Source organism: Megalopta genalis, chromosome 15 (assembly GCF_051020955.1).
Source record: "Megalopta genalis isolate 19385.01 chromosome 15, iyMegGena1_principal, whole genome shotgun sequence".
Lineage (NCBI taxonomy): Eukaryota > Metazoa > Arthropoda > Insecta > Hymenoptera > Halictidae > Megalopta > Megalopta genalis.
In genome coordinates this window covers 7,261,026-7,282,688 of record NC_135027.1, presented here as the reverse complement: position 1 = coordinate 7,282,688, position 21,663 = coordinate 7,261,026, and the positions used below count along the sequence as shown (strand labels likewise).

At 39.9% G+C, this 21,663-nt stretch overlaps 4 protein-coding genes across 7 annotated transcripts; all 4 read left to right on the top strand.

The window, feature by feature from the left end:
• The first annotated feature begins 233 nt into the window (after nucleotides 1–233).
• Nucleotides 234–7,573, top strand: sp3 (phosphatidylinositide phosphatase spermathreecae). Of its 2 annotated transcripts, XM_033469069.2 has the most exons (13): nucleotides 234–458; nucleotides 880–1,256; nucleotides 1,331–1,591; nucleotides 1,664–1,818; nucleotides 1,895–2,067; nucleotides 2,127–2,319; nucleotides 2,392–2,719; nucleotides 2,825–2,895; nucleotides 3,140–3,364; nucleotides 3,673–3,894; nucleotides 3,978–4,288; nucleotides 4,357–4,566; nucleotides 4,625–7,573. In XM_033469069.2, the coding sequence occupies exons 1-13, from the start codon at nucleotides 362–364 to the stop codon at nucleotides 5,578–5,580; spliced, it is 3,579 nt and encodes a 1,192-aa protein (XP_033324960.1). In that variant the 5' UTR covers nucleotides 234–361; the 3' UTR covers nucleotides 5,581–7,573. The 2 variants fall into 2 exon arrangements, with proteins under 2 accessions (XP_033324960.1, XP_033324961.1); XM_033469070.2 differs by lacking the exon at nucleotides 3,140–3,364 and having other exon boundaries at nucleotides 235–458.
• Nucleotides 7,574–7,690: 117 nt separating this feature from the next.
• On the top strand, nucleotides 7,691–9,904 carry LOC117219610 (rRNA N(6)-adenosine-methyltransferase ZCCHC4). 3 transcript variants are annotated; one of them, XM_033468882.2, is made up of 5 exons: nucleotides 7,691–7,867; nucleotides 7,946–8,002; nucleotides 8,074–8,621; nucleotides 8,811–9,510; nucleotides 9,584–9,904. In XM_033468882.2, exons 2-5 carry the CDS (start codon nucleotides 7,954–7,956, stop codon nucleotides 9,784–9,786), a joined length of 1,500 nt encoding a protein of 499 aa, XP_033324773.1. In that variant the 5' UTR covers nucleotides 7,691–7,867; nucleotides 7,946–7,953; the 3' UTR covers nucleotides 9,787–9,904. The 3 variants fall into 3 exon arrangements, with proteins under 3 accessions (XP_033324773.1, XP_076382716.1, XP_076382715.1); XM_076526601.1 differs by having other exon boundaries at nucleotides 7,691–8,002; nucleotides 8,074–8,260; nucleotides 8,345–8,621; XM_076526600.1 differs by having other exon boundaries at nucleotides 7,691–8,002.
• A 417-nt stretch (nucleotides 9,905–10,321) lies between these two features.
• Nucleotides 10,322–12,210, top strand: HtrA2 (HTRA2-related serine protease). The gene is made up of 7 exons (XM_033468881.2): nucleotides 10,322–10,819; nucleotides 10,887–11,010; nucleotides 11,110–11,196; nucleotides 11,274–11,468; nucleotides 11,541–11,691; nucleotides 11,757–11,925; nucleotides 12,007–12,210. Exons 1-7 carry the CDS (start codon nucleotides 10,458–10,460, stop codon nucleotides 12,167–12,169), a joined length of 1,251 nt encoding a protein of 416 aa, XP_033324772.2. The 5' UTR covers nucleotides 10,322–10,457; the 3' UTR covers nucleotides 12,170–12,210.
• A 3,480-nt stretch (nucleotides 12,211–15,690) lies between these two features.
• Nucleotides 15,691–20,924, top strand: LOC117219612 (uncharacterized). Its single transcript, XM_033468884.2, has 3 exons — nucleotides 15,691–15,800; nucleotides 18,239–18,757; nucleotides 19,744–20,924. The coding sequence occupies exons 1-3, from the start codon at nucleotides 15,789–15,791 to the stop codon at nucleotides 20,503–20,505; spliced, it is 1,293 nt and encodes a 430-aa protein (XP_033324775.2). The 5' UTR covers nucleotides 15,691–15,788; the 3' UTR covers nucleotides 20,506–20,924.
• The last annotated feature ends 739 nt before the right edge of the window (nucleotides 20,925–21,663 follow it).

Sequence of the window (21,663 nt, the reverse complement as noted above, 5' to 3'; positions counted from 1 at the left end):
ATTTCATTGTTGTTCTGTAAACGACAGTTAAGTTGCGAAATTTCCATGTCAACTTCTAGTATCAGCTACAACCTGCAACAGATGAATTGCTGAATACATATGTATATCAATGCATATCATTCGCCATCTACACTTTGATCGAAGACACACCACTATAAGAGATGTGTGCATGTTTTGTACTCTGTGTCGACGTTCTGTGAAACAGACTACAGACTGTATGTATGTACATATGTATTGTTAGTCACGCACGCAGGAGCAAGATGGCGAATCATCCATCATAGACAGACTGTCGAGAGTAGTCGAGAGAGCTAACATTACACATGCAGCCTGGAAATTATCGTCCCGCAGATAAATCAGAAGAATGGAACTGTTTCGCACTGACACGCATTTTATTTTCGTGAAAGAGCGATATAGCCTGTGGTGTGACAAATTTACGGGTGAATTCTCTGCGAAATCGGGTGGGTACATATATACATATACATCTTTGACAGAAGTTCGTATACGTTCACACGTCAAACAGAATATACGTTGCAATTCCCAATTTATAATTCTCACATGTAATTGCTATAATCCTCTGTGAAACACAAGCAAAATAATTCTGCACTAATTCGTTCTATGAGGCAAAGTGCATGGTATTACTTGACACAATAGAAGCATTATTTATACATAAACCATGACTAAATCATTATGTACTACTAAATTAATACATGTAGAGAAATGCATATGTTGGAAGTACATCATGTTTTTGTTTTCAATAGCTATAGTATATTAATTATGTAAATGCGTGAGAGATGTTGCAGTTAATTTAATTATAGGTAAAATTTATGGTTTCAAGTTACACATATTTTCAATTATTATTGATTATAAATTTATCTCTAGATTGGGAGTGGGCCTCTCCAAACGACTTAGAATGTCTGGGAATATTTTATGGAATCATTGGAAAAATAGAACAAACATCAGTATTAGAACCTCGTTTAATGCTAATTAAAGAAGTTTCACCAGCTGGAGAATTATATGGAGGTCACATTGTATATAAGATTAAATCTATTACATTTTTACATCTTGGCTCAGAAAATAATGACATTGGACTGTTGGCATGTAAGAAGCATCAGAATTTGCCAAAGAAAAAAAGTCAAAGTAGTTTGTTTGACGTGCCACAGAAAGCAGCTTTTGCCAAGACATGGGGAACTATTAAGAATGCAACCAATACCATAAAAAATACTACGCAACAAGCAGCTGCACTAGCAACATCTCAGGTAGTTTTTAAACTAAAGTATTATGTGGTATTAGTTACCAACAGAATGTAAAAATAATATAGAGTTACTCCTAGGTAAAATCTACAGTATCTAAACGAAGTGTTGTAAAGGATAAAGAACGATTTGAGAAAAGGATTCTTGAAGAATTGCACAAAGTTTTCTCAGAAACAGATTCTTTCTATTATTGTCAAACTGGTGATATTACCAACAGCCTACAACGTCTTTGCAATACAGAATCAAGGCTGGATGTAGAATTGGATAAACCACTTTGGCAAAGAGTAGATGACAGATTTTTCTGGAATAAACACATGCTGCAGGATATAATCAACCTAAAAGTTAGAATCATTAAAAATGTCATCTACTGTTTTAAAAAATTCATATTTTTATAAAATATCTTACTTTTCCAGACAGATAAAGCAGATTGTTGGATTTTACCTGTTATCCAGGGATATGTGCAGATAGAGAGCTGTAAAGTAGAAGTAGGTTTTGATGGTCAATCTCAACATGAAACCTTTAATTTAGCTATTATATCAAGGAGAAGTAGATTTCGTGCCGGAACACGGTGACTATCTCTTGTATTTATAATTTTCTCATTAATGATTTCGTATATAAATAATATTTTTTCTGTAATAACAAAGATACAAACGACGTGGGGTGGATGATGATGGAAAATGTGCAAATTATGTAGAAACAGAACAACTAGTGTGGTATCATGACCATCAAATGTCTTTTGTACAAGTTCGAGGCAGCGTGCCTGTATACTGGTCTCAACCTGGCTATAAATATAAACCTCCGCCACATATAGATAGAGGTAATTAATCAACTGATGATTAATTAATCAGATTAAAGTAATTGTGTGTAATATTCTAGGCGAAACAGAAACACAAGTGGCATTTGAAAAACATTTTACAGAAGAACTTCAGTTGTATGGTCCAGTTTGTATTGTCAATCTTGTAGAACAAGCTGGTAAGGAGAAAATCGTTTGGGAAGTTTACAGTAATCATGTGATAAATTACAATCATCCGGACGTGACATACACATCGTTTGATTTTCATGAGTATTGGTAAGAGCATACAAAGGTTCTAGCTTAATATATTTTGAATTGTTGTTAAATATATCTTTGTGCCTAACACAGTCGAGGAATGCATTTTGAAAATGTGTCTATTCTGATCAATGCATTGGCTACAGTACTGACAGACATGGGGTACTGTTGGCATGATAAACAAGGCACAATTTGCATGCAGAAGGGAGTGTTTCGGGTGAATTGCATAGATTGCCTAGATAGGACGAATGTGGTGCAAACTGCTCTGGGTAAAGCTATAATGGAAATGCAGTTTTCTAAACTAGGACTAATACCGCCAGACGGTACGCTGCCAACAAATATCAAGCAGACATTTCAATTGCTTTGGGCCAATAATGGCGATATTATTAGTAAACAATATGCTGGAACAAATGCTTTGAAGGTTCGTACTTTGGTAGTTCCTTCTCTCATTGGTTCTCCATTGATCATAAACGAAACTGTACTGGCTTCTGAACTTTTATGATATGTAGTTTCTTACTGATTATAGGGAGATTACACGAGAACAGGGGAAAGAAAATTTACTGGGTTAATGAAAGATGGCATGAATTCTGCAAACAGGTACAATCGGACAGCCATTATGATACGCGCCCTGCATTGCATTAGATCATCACTCTCATTTACACATCCTACACAACACATTATCATATGGTTAAAAAGTCCTTTCAAGTGCTGTAATTTTTTTTCTATACAAATAAATTATTACAAGCTGTTCCATTTGATAATGTTAATACGATCATCACTTAAATACCGGTTTCTTTATACATGCATAGAACCCTGACACTATCCTTTCATTTTCCTATAGATATTTTCGACAACACTTTATGGATGACATACGTCAAGTGGCGATAGATATCTTGCTAGGGAATCCTATCAACGTTAATGAACTGAATACCAATTGGTTGCACTATTTAGACATCCTTGATAATTGCTGCAATGAGATAATCCCCATGATAACGACAAGCATAGAGCTTCAACTTGCTACTTATCCTGACTTTCTTTATGCCAGAGCTATGTATTATTTAGTAAGGTTCGTCCGAAGCTTTGTGTACAAAGCTTTCAAATCGAAATACATAAAGTGTTACTTTAAATATTAAACATTATCAACATATAGTGTCTAACAATAAGATACAGAATGACAATGTAAACTTTTATCCAATATGATATTTAAGAATTGTTTTTTGATGCATGGCAAAGCTTCTATTGCATGTCAGGTGCTTGTTTTTAAGTTTGGTCTAAATCCTAAAAAGTATCCCTTTATCTTTATGAGACAAACTCTTTTTTAATTTATCATGGTTTTTAGTATTCGCATGCTTTTATATCGATCTTCTTTTTCAGATATTACTTAAATCGCTTCAGGGATGTTTATAGACAGGCAACCATTGATATGATGTTAGGGAATTCAGTGAATGAGGAAGTATTTCAAGAACGTACAGAAGAAGAAGATAATGCAGCAACTGCAATTCATGTGAAATTATTAATAGAGGATTGCAAGAAATTACTTGTACCTGACCCAGAAGTTATTCTAGGCAGCTGGAGTCTTATTGATGCAGATCCAGTGTATGTAATGCATTTTATATCGTAGAATAGGTTTTCCAGATTATGACAGACTAATTCGTGGTCACAATCTCACCTATTAATAGAACTGGAGACCCAACAGAAACGGAAATGGATACTATTCTTATTTTAACACGAGACTGTTATTATGTCGCTGACTATGATGACCAGATCGACAAAGTCACAAATTACCAAAAAGTTTCACTGGGGGACATTGTACTGATCGAATGTGGAAAGTCTGAGAGTTTAGTTTCTTTGTTTAAAAATAAACATTTTTATTGTATTAGAATCAATTACAAAGTAGCCAATGAAACCGGTTATTTTCACATGTTTCGCAGTACAAATTTACAGTTTTTTAATAATATGGCTGTCATAAAAACTGAAGAGGAAAGCACAGGTATAAACACAAGTTTTTATTCGATATTTAATCTTTAGACAAGTGATATATTAATTTATATATTGTAGAGTCTTTAAGGGCAATCTGTGAAACTTTCGCTGTTGCAATAGAAATGTCAGGTTTGCAAAATATTCCTATAGCAATAGATGTAACAATTGATAGACGGAAGAGTAAGCTAGTTAATGTTAAAGGATCTACGGGTCTCCTAGATCTTTCATCTTTCCCAGAGTTGACTAGGAACGTCTCGGAAACACAGTTGCTAGCTCTTAAAAGTGCAGGTACATGTCTTTCTACATCATTGCTTATGTAAATAATATCCTACAATATTTCTTATAGGAACAAAAGCTTTGAATAACATGTCAGAGCATTTCAGCAAGTTGAACAAACTCAGTCATAGTTTTAGTGCTAGGAAACCGATTGACGTGGCAAAAAATATAGGAAAAAAATCTGAACCACTTGCAAAACCCACCTTTACGGTTGGTGGTAGAGATATATCCGGAAAAATACAACGAAAGCGTAATAACAGCAGTAGCAGTAGCGATGATGAGAATATTTGTATACCATCTGGTCCTCTAGAGAAACCAGAAAACTTTAGCCACGATAAGAATTTGATGGAAGCTTACACTCCATCTATTGGTATCATAATGGGGGTGAAAAATGCTGATGTGGTGGAGCCTGATGATCACGATTTGATAACACGACCTAATAATTTGTCTGATCAAAAATCTAACTTACAGCTTCAAAAACCAGCATTTGGGACAAACACCTTGAGTGCTTCTTCTCAAATGACTGCAGCAACAACGCCAGAAATAACAATCCAGAATATGACCGACAGTTTGGTTGAGGATAATGAGAGAGTGGTCCCGCCCTCGACATTAAATCTTACAAAAAATATTAGTCATTCCTCTGAGGCAATGGAAAGCAGATTGATGCTCAACAACATGAACTGTAATAATTTGCAAACGGATAGGTTGCAAGATAAAAAAAGATCCACCTCGGAACAAGATTTGACCTTGAGCATCACATCTTCTCAAAGTGAATCCGCTTTGAAATCTATAAAAACCAATATTGCTGTCACCGCTAGCCCAGCTTCATCCACGGCCAAAGATATTTTATCGCCATTCTCGAAATTCGCTAAAGGTGTACAGACATTAGGAGCCAATTTAGACCCTAGAAAATTGAAAACAGGACAAGGAAGCTTACTGAAAAACCTGTCGGATCATCATGTAGAACAACGTCAGAAATTACAAGAGAGGTGGGGTTCTTGTCAATCTAAGCTGATTGCTTTGTAAGTTTTTTTATAGATCTCTTAATACCTGGAATCTGAATGTCTAGCGATGTGATTGTAATTCACAATTTAGGGATGCAACTGAGAAGTTATTACACGCGAACATTTACTTCAGCATTGGAATTGATACATGTATTTCTCGTTGCTATTGGTACTTACTAGAGATGGTCTCATGAGGAAGTTGTATGTTCAAATCACATTTTTGACTCCATCGATTGTTTTGTATTACTGCCATCTTGCTAAAAAGTTTTTGCAAAAAAAGTGGCCATCGTTAAACATTTCCTACGCATTCTCGTAACTGTTACCTTCTACGAAGTACAATGTGGTCAATATTTAATCAACATCAAGTCTCTCGGTGTGTCTTACAAATTACCTATTACTCTACATATGTATAATAATAAGGCCAATTAGACTTTTGTTCTTAGATTGAATGACGATTTGCAAAACGCTTTTCGCATATTTATACCGAATTTTCATCTTGGCGGAATTTGTAACGATTTAATGAAACGGATTCTGGCGTTTGTTGCATTTGGATGTTAGAAACTTAAATTGTGAATTTCCTAAAACAGTGTGCTTACACGATGAAATTTAATTCCAGCGTTCTTTGATTCCAGTCTTTGCTGCATAATTAAATTTTCTAAGTATACCAAACGTTATTTATTTATAGTATGAATGAAACTTGAACTTTTTCGTAAGTTTATCTATTCAGATATGTATACGATATGTTGGATCTCGTAAGTGTTGAAAAATCGAAAATTTATTTCTGCAGCAAGATAAGCAAAGAAGCTTTGTAGTCAATTATGTAAATACAAAGAGTTACTTAAGTATAGTTTAGCATATAATGTTAATATTGCTAATTAAACGAAAATATAGTGCGAAGTAAATATCCTTTTTAGAAGTCTGTACAATGTGCAAATAATCGTTGATAATTATGTTGACATAAAACGAAGTAACCGAGAATGAAAAAATAGCAATGAAACCTTTAGAAGTATTACTTAATCGTAAAAACGGGACAAGCTTAATATTTATTTTGAACGTACAAAAGAGACCTGTTTTTAAACAAGACTTCCAATATCAACGTACATAAATAGTTCCAAAGATCAGTGGTACAATTACAACATTCATACATTTGCATAGTTATAATATATCATGTACATTATTATACTTAATCAACTATAGACAAAGTTTGCATATACAATGTATATCTACATTATGATGAAATGTATGTTGTTATTTACTACTCTGTTTACGACAGTGTACACTAGAACGACCTGAACCTGTGAATTTAGATAGCTGATTTATTGTATGTAAATAACTTAATTTATTCGTAATGTACTGTAAACATTTGATAGTTGCACTAACATGTAGGAGAGTTACATGTAAGAGTTTTTCTAGTGAATGTTTTTTTTCAATCGCAAATAATAGTCTGTGATATAATCTAGCAGAATGTACACAGCCTAAAAAATGTTAGGCAAATAAAAAAAAGTGTGTCGGTTCTGTAGACCATTTAGGAATGCTTTGAACAAGAATATTTGAAGCAAAACAGTTTTGAAATGGTTTGCTCCATTTAGCTGAATTTATTACTCAGATTTCATAACCGATTATATCCATTCCGTGTATATTAGCTTACTTTAAACATTTTTAACAATCCATAAAATACTTATTTATTGATGCAGTATTATAAATCATTGAAGAGATACGAAACTATATATTTTGTTGTTCGTTTTTCCTAATGAGGCAATGTATGGTCCAATTAAAAGTTTTGAGTATTCAAAACGTTGTAACATGTAATATTATGTGTATTTTTACAATAGGACAATTATAAACAATCCTGATAAACAACGCACGAAAATGTTTATAGCCTATAGAGGCTTAACTTGCCTTATATACATACTAGCAGTTACATTTTCGGAAACATATATAAATATGTACATGTGATACAGCAAGTAAAATAGCACTTGTAGAAAAAATATTAAAATAAAATACTATGAACTGTACTGTATATATTTTTATCCTTTCTGAAGAAATTAAATCTTTATGTTATTAAAGTTTATAAAATTACAGCGACTATTTTGTAATTTTCAATTTCATAATATTCGGTAAAATTAAAATTTAAACTTTTGATATTCGATTTGCGATAGATCGATTATCGTCACGTATCGTCACATGTATCGACTGACCACGCTATATGTACATATGTCTTATTTTGAAACTCATAACCATTGATAACTACTTTCCTCATGGTAGTTAGTATGAGCATTAAATCAATGATAATGAACATTAATAATAAGGTATTCACCCTCTGTGTTCAGATAACGTTGACGTAATTATTTATTCTTAAATCATTTGTTGATATTCTTTCAATCAAGCAAAGGAAATGGAATGTTTTTGGTCCGATCCAAGCAAACATCCGCAATGTTCACATGGTAACTTTATTCTAACTTTCTTGTTTTTGTAAAATAAATATTTAAGTTACGTAATACTATTTCTTGTACAGGGCCGACTTTATTATTTGGCACATATGAAAATGGTACGTTGGAGAAATTCTATGTATGTGCAGCTTGTCGTGAAAGAAAGCTGTGTAAATTTCGCTTAAGCGAAGAGGAGCAATTAACAAAACAACAGTTAGTTAAATGGGAAAAAGATCGGAAAGCATTTGCCTCCCGTTATCGTCATAGATCATTGTATTTATTGTTCCATGAAATAATTGCACTGCCACCAGAAAAAAGAAATTATTGTCATACTTGCGACAAACTGTTTCATTATAGCCATGAAGATGACAAACACAAAAATCATGACATAAAAAGAGGTATTACTGATCATGAAATGAAATATCCAACAGAATTTTTAAAGCCCTTGGAAAATTCGAAACAGGAAGCTCAATATTTCTTTTCGAAGAAATCTACAGAGGACATAGTAAATATGCTCGTGAACCTTGGTGCAAAACAAGTTCTTTGCATTGGTACACCAAAAATACACGAATATATTTTAGATAAATATGAAGATAAAATGTCTTCCCTCTTATTGGATTTTGATGGAAGATTTGTAAGTTTATTGAATTTCACAAGATAATAGAGGATGTCCTAACTAAATGGAATTACCTAAATATCTACCTCATTCTATCTCATTTAAGGACAATAATAAATAAGGCAGATATTTAGGTGACACTTGGTTGACCTACTCTTTTTATGAAGAAGACTAAAAAAACTAAATTTATATTTTGTTACATTGCAGCACAATTTTTTTGGACCATTAAGTTATTGTTGGTACAATCTACTAAACAATCATTTCTTCAATGAAAGCTCTGTTCAGGTGTTTAAAGATTTTATTATGCAAAATGAAGGCAAAGACACATACTTGATATGTGATCCACCATTTGGTAGCAGAGTAGAAGCAATGTCATGGACTATAAAAAGGCTTTCTGATCTCCACAAAAAGTGGAATAATGTAGAAAACAAAGAGGATTATTTGAAAATCATTTTTATATTTCCATATTTTATGGAATCTCTAATGAAACAGAAAAGTAACCCACCTGGAACAGCTGGAGGTTTGAAGGATTTGAAGCTAACAGATTACAAAGTATGTTATGAAAATCATTCTCTATTTGTGAGAAATCCCAAGAATAAGAAGCTTCCTTCGCCCATTAGAATTTTCACGAATATACCGCTGCATTTGTTTCAACTACCTAAGTTAGATGGTTACAAGTATTGCAAGAAATGCCAAAGATGGGTTTCTGAAGAGAATAAACACTGTAAGAAGTGTAAAGACTGTACCTCAAAGAATGGTTCCACGTATATACATTGTAATGTTTGTGAGAGATGTGTGAAACCTTATTGGAAACATTGTGAAACTTGTAAAAGATGTATTGTTGTTCAACATGTGTGTGGTCAGAAACCACAAATGCATGGAAAATGCTTTAAGTGTCATGAACTTGGTATGTATTATGTTTGTTATGTATGTGGAGTAAGGCATACAAACTTAGATAGCTAACTCTATTCTTTATATAGGACATACGGAGAAAGAATGCAATGTTATTGATGAGACCCCAGACATAGCATCAAATAAAAAATGTAAAAAACGGAAGACTAGTGATAATAGAGAGTTTGAAAGAAACGTAAAAAGGAAAAAGGCCAATGATATACTCAAACTAAAAAAAAAGATGCAGAAAAAACAATTGATAAGTAAAAAGAAGAAAGAAGGAACAAAATAAAAAAAGAATGGTGTAATTAAAATCAAAAATTTGAAAAAATCTATACTAACTGTAAATAATACTTCAAATTTGTAAAAAAATTAATATTGAAGGAAAATATGAATTTATAATAAAATTATATTTAAGTTTTTTTTTATAACAGTGGAATTTAGTTGAGAACCGCTATCTTAAAATATAAGAATAGCACCGTTATACGTAATGATAAAATGCTTAAACTAGTAGACAGATTTACCGACAGAGTAAACACATTTTGGGACACACACAATGGTGTCATCTAATGTTGTAAAAAATATTTGCAGTTGGTAATTTTGCCTAACAGTTTGAGCGTTTGCCACTACATGTAATGGCGATATTTTTATATTTTCAGCAGCAGATGGTTTGTGCCATCGTTAATAATAATATTTACAATAATAAATAAATTTTGTTTACATGATATAGATTTAAGAGAGTTTCTTAAACATTTCTATATCCTCAAAGTACTTCTTAAACACTTGAATTGTCAGATTTCATACTGTTTTCCATACACGTATTCCCTTCAAGAGAATGCAGAAAATTTCTGTAGCTTTAAAATATTCTTCGAACTCCTCAATACCATATTACCAAAAAGAAAAAAGATATGTTTCATGCGGGTCATTCATATGATTTGTAAAACTTTGATGGCTGTTTGAAACATGGCGGCCCCTTGGTCGCGTTTATCTAGGATTGTTTTTAAGAAAAATCAATTACAGTACAAACAAGTTTTAATTTTTCCGTTTGCAGATCGGTTTTCTCGATATAAGTATTTTTCTACGAATCGTCAAAACGGTCCCACTTCCAATGATATTGTTAAACATGTGTTAACCTACACTGCCCTTTTTTCTGGGCTCAGTTATATTTTATACAAATGGAAGAACGATTTTATGCCAACGGTGAATGCAAAATCAATTAATCTGGTAGATATTAATCACAACAGAGACAAATATAATTTTATAGCTGATGTGGTAGAGATCTCAGCTCCTTCCGTTGTTTACATTGAAATCAAGGACAATAAAAGGTAGATATAAATTGTTTACGAAAAGTTGAATAATTATTGTCCCATACAATTATTAATCAGGAAATAGGTTTGATTATTTTACAGGTAAACCAATTAGTGTTAGCAATGGATCTGGTTTCATTGTTCAATCCAATGGTCTTATCTTAACGAATGCCCATGTGGTTGTTAATAAACCAAACACAGTTGTTAAGGTAATTATTATGTTATCACGTATATCTTTATTTACTTGACTTATGTCAAATAACTTAAGAAACATTTTTTCAGAAGTTTTCATAGAATCTATTTCATAGGTACGCCTTCACGATGGGAACATCTATACTGGCATTGTGGAAGACGTTGATATGCACAGTGATCTTGCCACTGTGAGAATTAGCAAGGTTCAGATACATGTTGTAAACTGTAATACATGAATTCTGATGTTTACATATTATCATAACAATTATTTCTTGTACAGACTAATCTACCAGTAATGAAACTTGGTAACTCATCTACTATCCGACCAGGCGAATTTGTGGTTGCTATTGGATCTCCACTTGCTTTAAGCAATACGATAACTAGTGGAGTTATAAGCAGTGTAAACAGACCAAGCGAAGAGCTTGGTCTTTACAATAAACAGATGCGTTACATTCAAACAGATGCTGCAATTACTGTTAGGATTTTTTCATTGTATGACACTGTTGAATCATAATTCACCTCTTCATTAAATATCATAACTTTTCAGTTTGGCAATTCCGGTGGACCGCTGGTCAATTTGAATGGCGAAGCGATTGGTATAAATGCAATGAGAGTAACAGCTGGAATTTCCTTTGCGATTCCTATTGATTATGCCAGAGATTTCTTAAAGGAGGTAGAAATGCGTAGAAAGAACAGAGGTAAAACGCTATAATAATTGTATTTAACACAGGAACAATTAACGCAGCTTATGGTATATTATTAGGCGCTCAAAATATTGTGGACACACCCAAGAACCGGTACCTGGGAGTTACTATGCTCTCCTTAACGCCTAATTTACTCTTCGATCTGCAACAGAGACTCGAAGGAATTCCCCATAGCATTAAACACGGTGTTCTAATTTGCAAGGTGTTTGTTGGATCGCCAGCTCATGTGTACGTATCCGAGAATCAAAGTATTACAAGGTATTGCAGTAAACCGAACACTGGACATAAATCATCTCTTATAAATTTCAGAGGAGGTCTACAACCCGGCGACATCATAACACACGTGAACGATGAGGCCGTGATAAGTACCGTGAACATTTATAAATCTATAGAAGCTTCAAAAATTCTAAAACTGACTATTGTCCGACAAATGCAGGTCTTACATTTAATGATTGAACCCGAGGATACATGAGATGATAATGTATCGTTAATACAGAACGTTGAACTTTGAAATGCATAATTCTTTGTACCTATACCTAGCGCAATCTATTAAGGACTTAATAGTTGCAGTAGATATCTACTCCTATTTTTACAAATAAGTTCCAAGAATATCAGCCGGCCTTTGTACAATAAATTTGCTTGATTTTAACGATAGAGAGCTCTCGATTAGGCTCCGCGAAGTATCGGAATGCTCGCGGACGGTAGGGTGCTCGTCGCAAAAATGATCGCAGCCGAGTATACATCGGGTGTGGTCCACGGGGCTGGTCGGGCTGCATTATGTTTATGTTGTTTACGACGCGAGGCGACCTCCGCAAATATGTGGCCGGATCTCGGTGAGCGTGGGTGTGGTCCCGAGATTTTTCCGAAATGATTTTACTGTCCGCAGACGCGTGCATCTTGTTGGAATTCTAACAGGCCGTCCCGTCGGGATGTAATGCCGCCACATCGTTCCTCCCCGGGATCCATGGAACAAGATCCACGAATCGGCCTTGCGAGCCTTTCTTCCCGCACTTAAGAGCTCGGCCACCGATAATTTTCCGGGTGTTTGTGGCCACCGCGAGACTATAAATCGCAATTAACACCGGTTGATAATTGCCGATAGTTCTCGTTGAACGAGCAAATGAACTCTTATCTAGAGGACGCGAAAAAAATCTTTGCTTGCGTTATTAATTGGCACCTGTAGAGTTCAGACAAAATAATGGAGCCATTATGAAACCTCTTTCATCGTGAACTCTTTCCATTTGTTCGAAGAGCCGGTTTAGAACGCTGGAATGACTTTTGCGATTCTTTTCGAAGAAATCATGAAGCGGTTCTTGTTAGAGAATGCATACTAATTATTTCTTTAAACAATGCGTCGTAGAAATGGATATATGTATACAAATTTATGTATGGCCTTATCTATAGTTAGTCTGATAAAGGTTCATAACTGGCTGTGTCAATTATTTTCTGTAACTGCCGCGGACTCTTAAACTCCGCAGACCGTTCAACAAAAGCAAAAGAAGACAAGATGAAAATAACGGTAGTCTTCGATTAATTTTCTAGAGAGGTGTTGCCTTGTACACGTTCTTGCCCGTGGTGCTCAATCGACCATCAATCGGCTTCTTCTCGGATGGTTTTTCGTCCGAGTATAATCGGGAGCAAGTTCGACCGTTATTTCTCCGATTGTCCACGCTTTTGTAATATCGTACAGTCGCCCACGAGCAGAGATCGCTGCCGCTTCTTACGAGAGTGTCCGACGATTCTCGGTAGCTGGAGAACAAATGGCCATCAAGGTGATCGGAGCCTGATATCTAGGAATGGAATGAGACAGTCCAGGATCGCTCGGTCGCCTACACGTACTTACATGTCGGACGATGACCAGGAGCGAGGAATCGCCTTAAAGGACCAGATCGCTGGGGAGGACGTGGCCTGTCCTTTAATAGATCCAGGAGAACTCGACCTGGCAACGATCTAGAAACGCTCTGCTTGGTTACCCGAATCGATTCTGCGCTATTAGATTTAGATTCTAGAATATGGGTGACGAGGTCTAATCGACATAGTCTATGGATTCGAGCTACGATAAAGTCTGGGTCCATTTTCACCCGGCGCAACAACGGCAAATACCATCATAATTTAGGCGAGAAAATACACCTAAGGCTGCGGCTACAGCGGATGCGTCTGCTGACGTAATCATTGGCGACTTTCAGCATTCTCTTCGCAACGTCGCCATCGTGAAATATGAGGGGTCCGGGGATCTAAAAGGTTCTCGTGAAAACTACAGCGCGAATAGCATCGCGATGGCCAGCGTCTGGCCATGTCCTAGCCGACAATGACAAATAATTCCCGGTGGAAACGCGACGCGATTAAAGCTCGCAACCGGACCCCCCCCCGCGCTCGACACACGGGACAATCACTTTTGTTTCATCATTTTTCCTCGGCTGGTTCCCTGGGTCCGGGTCACCGTGACCTTGACGCCCGCCGCGGCCGATTTCATTGTGGGCAAGGGTGGATTCCTGGGTGTCTGCGGTTCGGTCGCCGGAAAAAACGTCGCGGGAAAAAGGCCGGAGGCAGGCGAACAATTTCGCCTGTGTTGCACGGGACGCCGGCGATCAAGGTCGGTCGAACACTATAGTCGGGAAACGCAATCACGACTCCCATTGTGTGTCGGGCTCGATCAATCGTCCGAAGAAAGGAGCTGCCGATGTTGTCGCCTTGGCGGCGCGGACGCCCGGGCCCACGGGAAACCGAACAGACTCAACGACCGTGTTAACGACGCCCGCCGTTTCACCGGCTTAATTATACCGCACGCACGCAGAAGCTATCGTTTATGAACAGTGGCGCAAGAAGTTTATGCGCGACGCGGATACCGAGCCGATGCTCGAGGGCTCTGTCTACCTTGACGCTCGTAAGCCGATCTTTTCGAATTTTTTCTGAACACGTTACGCGGCATTAGAATTTCAAACTCGGCGCGACTGTTAACCGACGTCCGTGGAATGCGCTTAGATTTTTTCGGATCTGGACTAATGATTTTCTTCGGTGTTAGGCTAACAAGTAGGAGGGCTTTTTCAGAGGTCTCGTTGTCGTCACGATCGTACGGCAGCTTGTGACATTTTTGAAAAGAGACGCACTGAAACTTGGTAGACATATTGATTAACATTCGGAGAGTGTACAGAAATTTTTCTAAGGAAGAACAACGATTTCCTTCGGAGTTACAATAAACATTACCGACATTCCGATTACGCGTCGGTTCGTGGAGATTTAGCGACGAAAAGTATTGTGTATTGAAATTTCGAAATTTCCACAGTTGTTAGCTAACGTTCGCAGAATACTATCCATATCTTTTGGAGCAGTGATAATGATAATAAACGGTAGTAATAATAATTTGCGTCGGAACTACGTCGATAAACGTAACACCAGCACAAATGGAAAACACTGTAAAAAAAATAACTACAGCTTATTCATAGACTGGAGAGATCTTTCTGCTCGGCGTAGATCAACGAGTTTACTCCGAGATCTGGGGCCTGAGAAGACCAACATGCGGCCCTGATCGCCCTTTTTTCCCGCGGCTGTAAATTTTCCCGGTTTTATGTACTGGCCGGCAAAGTTCTTGCCACCGTCTATAACAGCCGCGTAATGGTAGCCCTCTATGGAGATTACTCTGTGTAAATTCGTCGGAATTGCCGCGCGATGTTCGACAGGAAGATCACGGATCCTATCCTCGCTCTCGAGGCTTCCAGCATCGTTCTGCGGAGCGTCTGTTCCGCGAGCCGGTCGCTGTAGCAAAAGTAAATGAGAAAAACCGAACCGGACGAAGAAACGGTCGAGGGATCTGGCGAACGGCGCGACGCGAAGGGCGTGGCAAAGACGATTCTCACCTGGATCCGGATCCCGGATCGAGGGATCCCGTCCCCGAGTATTCGGTGAACGGATCCGCCGCTTGTCCTTCGACGGTTCCTCCGGTTCCTGGTTCGAAGACACCGTCCGAGCGCGGCTCGCTCGTCCCCTCCGCCTTGTATATAAGTCAAAACCAGATCGGAAGCAAGGTGCACAAACAGAACAGTCCTTCGGTGAGCAAGGAGGTTCTCGGGAACACACGTATCACAAGTGACAAGATGCAGGCACTGGTGAGTACCCGAAAACGCAGTAACCTTTGAGAGCTTCGCAGAAACTCTCTGCTTCTACCCTCCGGTGGGATTCCAGGTACTCGGGTGCCTGGCATCGACATTTCTTTGAAATTCTGTATACACGTTCTTGCCGTCAAAAAAATTTGTCAAAAATTGTCACAGACTCCTAGTTTCATGGTTAATCGTACAGTAATTTATGTTTGAGACTGCGAAGTCTACGGACTACAGAACGGTACTGGAAAGACGCGGACAGTTTTAGACGTTGACGCCAAGGTTAATACGGTTAACGTTCATCCTCACCGAATTTGTATACTGAGGTCGACTCTAAGATGAAAGCTCGTTTCTGTCTTGAAACGTTTTCAAGCATCGTTGCACGTTGCTTTAGATTTGCATTTTCAATTGACTTTCTATTCACGCGTTATCAGACGTTTACAGACATTTGCATTCATTGCAACTGTAACTTTACAGGCAATCATTCAAATACGTTCTAACGTTGTTTTAAGCAAGGAAGAGATCCAAAGTGATACGTAAAGACTGTTAAACAGTAAATGTTTTCCATGAAAACCGAGTCACCGAGTAGAGAATTTAGAATCCGTGAACGCACAGAGCGCCATCGATGCGCGCGGCAACATTTCAAGACGACGGTGCCTGTCAGCCACGCATTGAAGTTACCGAGTGCGGCACACGTTAATTGGTCCTCTTATTCGAAAGACCACGATTTTTAGCACACCAAAGCGGTCGCGCGAGTTTCATTCGCTTCGCGTTTAATCGGTCGTGCCCTACTTTTCATCCCTTATTCTTGGTCTACGAGATTCTTGCCCAGATTCCGCGTACGCATACTTTTGCAAATACATCCATCTGACGTAACTATTCGATCGTGCCGTCATTTTTCGAAGAAGCAGGCCATCCTATTATCCACCGTATTACCCTATGCATCGAGTGTCGGTTCGTTCCAGCGGAAAGAACGCAGCGCGACGTTCCGCAAAATCACGGCCGCGATAACAGGGCTCGGAACTATTCGGCACGATGAAATTCAGATCAGCCGAAATCACAGAAACAAAATCTAAATCGTTCTTTTGGCCTTCAGGGGGAGGGTCGGACGGCCCTTCGCACTCTGTTTTCCGCTCGCCACCTCTGTAGCTGCTCGTTCGTCTCTTATTGGATCGTAAAGAGAGCTGCTGGATCTCCGTGGCTCATGCAAGTATAAACTTACCCCCCTCTCGCGTGCCGAGAGCAAGAGAATACACGGCGCGGCGGGAGTAAAATTCGAACGAATCCGTCGGCAATGCAACCTCGTCGAGGGCTTCGGCGAACCTCGAGAGGATTCCGAAGTCACGAGCGTGCTTTCCCGTCGTTTCGTTCAATGATCGTTCTGGGAACCGAGTATCCCGCGACGATTCATTTCGGGCCCGGCGATCCGGGGAATCGTTTCTCTTATGCGGACACACTCGGATCGATCGGGAACGGCCGATTTTCAAGTTCCTCGACGGCTTGTACTCGCGCAGACGTTCCTCTTTTTTCCGCGAGGCAAAGGCTTAGCTGGCACGCCGTGCGGTGGAAACTGTGGTCTGCTTTTTGAAATAAGATATCCGCGATCGTAATCGCTGTCTGTATCGTACGCCCGAAGTAATAGGAGTGGGATGGTCAGCTAGCGCGGCTTCAGGTATCTATACTTTCAGAAATAGTTCACGGTTTTATCGAACCACCGTTCTATCTGTATCTGGCAATCTGTTAATCACCTTAAAGGTAGAATGTGTATAGATACCGTATTCCCATGGCTCGAAAACGTGGAATAAAACAACGAAGTCGGAATAGAGTTGATTCAGGTCCTGTCAATTAAGATTACCCATTGCACATCAGCATTTGAAACCAAAAAAATCAGCGTTGAAAAGGCTCGCAATTAAAGACGAACGATTTCCTTTTATGTACATCTTTAACACTTTGACTGCCATGTCATGGTCACATATGGGTGATACAATTTTTTTTTAATACACTTGGAACTCGATTTTTAGTACGGTCTATTAAGTAAATCAAAATTGGTTTTAATCGAATTTACACAAGTAAATTCTATGATAAATCTTGTCCTCTCTGTTCTTACATTATGGAATAAGCTTTTATAGATTAATTTTAAGCTGGAATAAACTTTCATAGATTAATCCTGCAGCAGTCGACGTGTCCAGACGACTGTATATTAATAATCAGTTTCACTGAGAAATCATGCTCTGCTCGCGTATAAACAAGACGCGCTGCAGAGAATATCAGAAGTATGACAAAAAAAATGTCGTTGACCGTTGTCCACGGTTTCTGACAAGTTCGCCGGTGTGCGGCGCCCGGGGCAAGCATCCCGGTGCCAAAGACTCCGTTCAGCTTGGCCCACTGTTTGCCCAGAGTTGCCGACACAGTCCTCGGATGAAAAGACCGCGATGTTCTCTGTGCAGATTCCGTTGATCGCAGGCTTGAGCCTGGTCTCTGGCGCGCAGTTCAATCTGCTACCGTACGCGTACCTGTCGAGCCCGCTTCCGGTTTACAATCAGTACCAGAACACGAGGACAGGCGAGCACGCTTACAGTTACGCTGGCGGGCCGTCTGCGAAGGAGGAGATCAAAGGGGCCGACGGGGTCGTCCGCGGCTCTTACAGCTACGTGGACGCGAACGGTATCCTGCAATCGGTGTTCTACGTGGCGGACAACTACGGTTTCCGCGTGGCCGCGACGGATCTGCCCTCGGACGACAACTTGAGCCTGGAGCCCGAGGCTACCCACGTGCTGCTGGCGCGAAGCGTGAAACCTGACGAACAACAGAAGACCGAGGAACAAGAGAAACCGAGCCGCAGGAAGCGCAGCCTGGACCTGGCCAACGAGAACCAGAGCGAGCAGACCGAGAACGCTGCGGGCGTGAAGTTGCTCTTGTCGGAACCAGCTGTTGGGGTACCGCTGTCGACGTCTCATCAGAGCCAGGTGATTTTGTGTTCTTTTACGTTAAACCTATCGAGCGCTAAAAATGACCGGCGTCTACCGTTTTATAAGAACGATATCGCCGATTTTTCCTAGACTCTGTGCCAGTTTTGTTATAATTTTCTGCTCGAATTAAGGAATTTATTCAACCAATTCCAACGAAAACGTCTGCATAATTTCAACGATTTTAAAATGAAAAACTGACAATATCTGGTATTTGAGTGCATCTCGGGCAAACGTGTTAAAACTTCCACCAGTACGTGGAATCGCGGGTTCGTCATTGTCCTACGTTTGTAAGTTATACTAACGTTTCTTTGATATTCGATGTTCGCGTGCATTTTTGATTCAAACGTCTTCAAATCTTCCGAAAACCAGTGGAATCAAAGGTTTATCCTTCTCTGCGCTACGTTGTTGTATTATACTAAGGTGTCCTAATGTCTGAAGTTCGAGACCATTTGATTCAAACGTGTCAGAAGTTCGACAAACGTTCTAACTGAACCATCGATCCTGTCATCGGTACATTATTGACGACATTTCGGTACTGTCAGTATAATCCTTATATACTTCTCTTCCTTGGTTTCCTTATTGACGGTGCTAAATCAACGTCCACACAAGCTATTTTCTTCCCCAGCCTCGTTGAACGAACCGGCGACATTGTCGACGGCTATTGACGACACTAACAACCTGTACCGTCAAGCATGTTGACGTCGAGAGCCTCGAGCTTTAGCGAATCCGAAGAATTATCCCTTAGAATTATCCCTTAGAATTTACCCTTAGAATTATCGATTACAATGAATCATGTTTCCGTCTTCGCTTAAGACCCTTAATACGTTCTCCTCTGCCGAAATAGCAAAGGACAGAACTTGTCAAGCTCGTTAAGGACACCCTTAGAATTAACGAACATGCTGCCGATGAACAGCGCTATCGCCTTCGCCTAAGATCCTCGCCGTGTCTTCCTGCGAGCCAGCTAACAAAGGGCTTGTTAACAGGTGCAGATCAACAAAGACATCAAGATCCAGCCGGGTCTGGTCCCGCAGGCCCAGCTGAGGCTGGAGCCGCTGATCCTGCAGAGCGAGATTCCTCTGGCGACCTCGCAGCAGAGTCAAGTTCAAGTGCAGAACAGCGCGAGCGTGAAGCTGTCAGGTGCCGAGGACGCCGGCAAGGACAAGCCAATCGATTTTCTGCGCCTGCCGGTGATCCTGCAGGCCCCGACCCGGTTCGATAGCCTGCCGGTGCTGACCACTTTGCCCTCTTATCACGAGAACCGCATCGAGCTTCACAAGCAGCTCGGCATCGAGGGAGCAAAGCTGAAGGACGCGGTTAAGATCAGCCAGGAGCCGATCGCGCTCGTTCAATCGCCTTCCGTGTCGGTCCCAGTGCTGACCAAGCAGGCTGTCCCGGTTCTGCCGATCGCCGGGGAGACCCTTCTGCCAGCCACGTCCACCGTGACGACGTCCATCTCGAGTCATGGTGTCAGCCAGATTCATCCTTCCACGAAGATCTACCAGCCTTTAGCCGTCCCCACCGTGCCTCTGTTAGAACAGAAGACGGTTCCAGTGGTCCCACTTCTCAAAGAGGCTGTCCCAGCTACGAAACTAGCTACCGCCACCGTCACCGCGTCTGTTAGCAGTCACGGGGTCACTCAGATCCACGGGGACTCGAAGGTGAACGTCGCGCCAACACTGTTGCTCAAGACCGCGCCTCTAGCGCAGCTCCATCCCGCCGTCGATCTACCTGTCTACCTTTATTAAGCTCTCGATCCGGCTCCGTTCAGAGCTGGAGGACACAAAATGGCAGCGTACATTTGGGAAACGAGACGATACACGAGAGACGAGTGCAGCAGAGATCGGACCGCGTCGCGACCTTTCGCCGGACAGGCTAGAAAAGGGATCCGCGTTCCCCGGCCGAGAGCCGACCGTAACGATGATTCCTTTTCATGGTGTTATCCTCTTTGGGATCGGTCGCCTGCATTTGCGAACGGACGGCGAGACTGTCGCCGGATGATTGATCGAGGATAGATTCGTCCGGCGGATAGCTCTCACCCTCCTTTCGGGAACGTCATTTCTTTCTTCATCGCCTCCTCATTTTCAGCATCCGGAATCGCTTGATCGACACTCTGTTAAATTATTGTTCATGATTCACTTGAAAATAAAATGACTTGTGTGTGTGAGCCATGCGTTGAATCCTTTGAAACCTACAAACGAAACGGAACTTCTCGCTGGTCGAATATGTACTTTGTCGGTACAGATTGCTACCTCGAGATGAACGTAACGCTTGCCAATCTAAAATTAGGGATACGCTGGATAGACCTTTTTGTTGCTAAACTACTTTGGAAACAAACGCGACTGTTTCTAATCGGGAAATAAGAAGTAAACCGTGTATAATTTTTTAGCATTCCTGCGTGCATATATCCAGCATAACAAAGTTCCTTGTTTTTGTTTCATTTTGGCAAAATGCAGGATCGTGCGAGAAACTCCTAGCTCGACAATTTTGATTCCTTTGGACAAATTCCGTCAATTTCATGACATTTTCGACATCGCTGTGTTGTCGAGAAGATAATTAAATACATCCTTGCGAGGCAATATTTTGTTAATTGATGCACCGAACGTCAGCTGCGTGAGCCTAATTCAACGACAGATATTTTACGGTCGATCAGGGATCGATGGATCTCGCGGAACGCTCGATCCCATCTCTAGATAAAACGAACGCGTCGCGTGAACATGCCCGCTGCCATGCTCCGATTTAATGAGAATTTTGATCACCGTGCAAAACCACCACGGCGACGTGCTGTTAGCCAGTTAATCGACTGTCGATACAGCAATACAAGAAATTATTACGAACACTCGTCCGTATATTGCCGTCGTTCGAGGGGGATTAATATTGACCCCGGCGTTTGCTAATGGCAGAAC

Coding starts and splice junctions, on each gene's coding strand:
- sp3 (XM_033469069.2), top strand. CDS start 362: ATGGAACTGTTTCGCACTGACACGCATTTTATTTTCGTGAAAGAGCGA. Junction 1,257..1,330: donor CTGCACTAGCAACATCTCAG/GTAGTTTTTAAA, acceptor AGTTACTCCTAG/GTAAAATCTACAGTATCTAA. Junction 2,720..2,824: donor CTGGAACAAATGCTTTGAAG/GTTCGTACTTTG, acceptor TACTGATTATAG/GGAGATTACACGAGAACAGG.
- LOC117219610 (XM_033468882.2), top strand. CDS start 7,954: ATGGAATGTTTTTGGTCCGATCCAAGCAAACATCCGCAATGTTCACAT. Junction 8,003..8,073: donor ACATCCGCAATGTTCACATG/GTAACTTTATTC, acceptor TTTCTTGTACAG/GGCCGACTTTATTATTTGGC. Junction 9,511..9,583: donor CTTTAAGTGTCATGAACTTG/GTATGTATTATG, acceptor TTCTTTATATAG/GACATACGGAGAAAGAATGC.
- HtrA2 (XM_033468881.2), top strand. CDS start 10,458: ATGGCGGCCCCTTGGTCGCGTTTATCTAGGATTGTTTTTAAGAAAAAT. Junction 11,011..11,109: donor AACCAAACACAGTTGTTAAG/GTAATTATTATG, acceptor TCTATTTCATAG/GTACGCCTTCACGATGGGAA. Junction 11,469..11,540: donor AAACAGATGCTGCAATTACT/GTTAGGATTTTT, acceptor ATAACTTTTCAG/TTTGGCAATTCCGGTGGACC.
- LOC117219612 (XM_033468884.2), top strand. Junction 18,758..19,743: donor CGACGTCTCATCAGAGCCAG/GTGATTTTGTGT, acceptor GCTTGTTAACAG/GTGCAGATCAACAAAGACAT.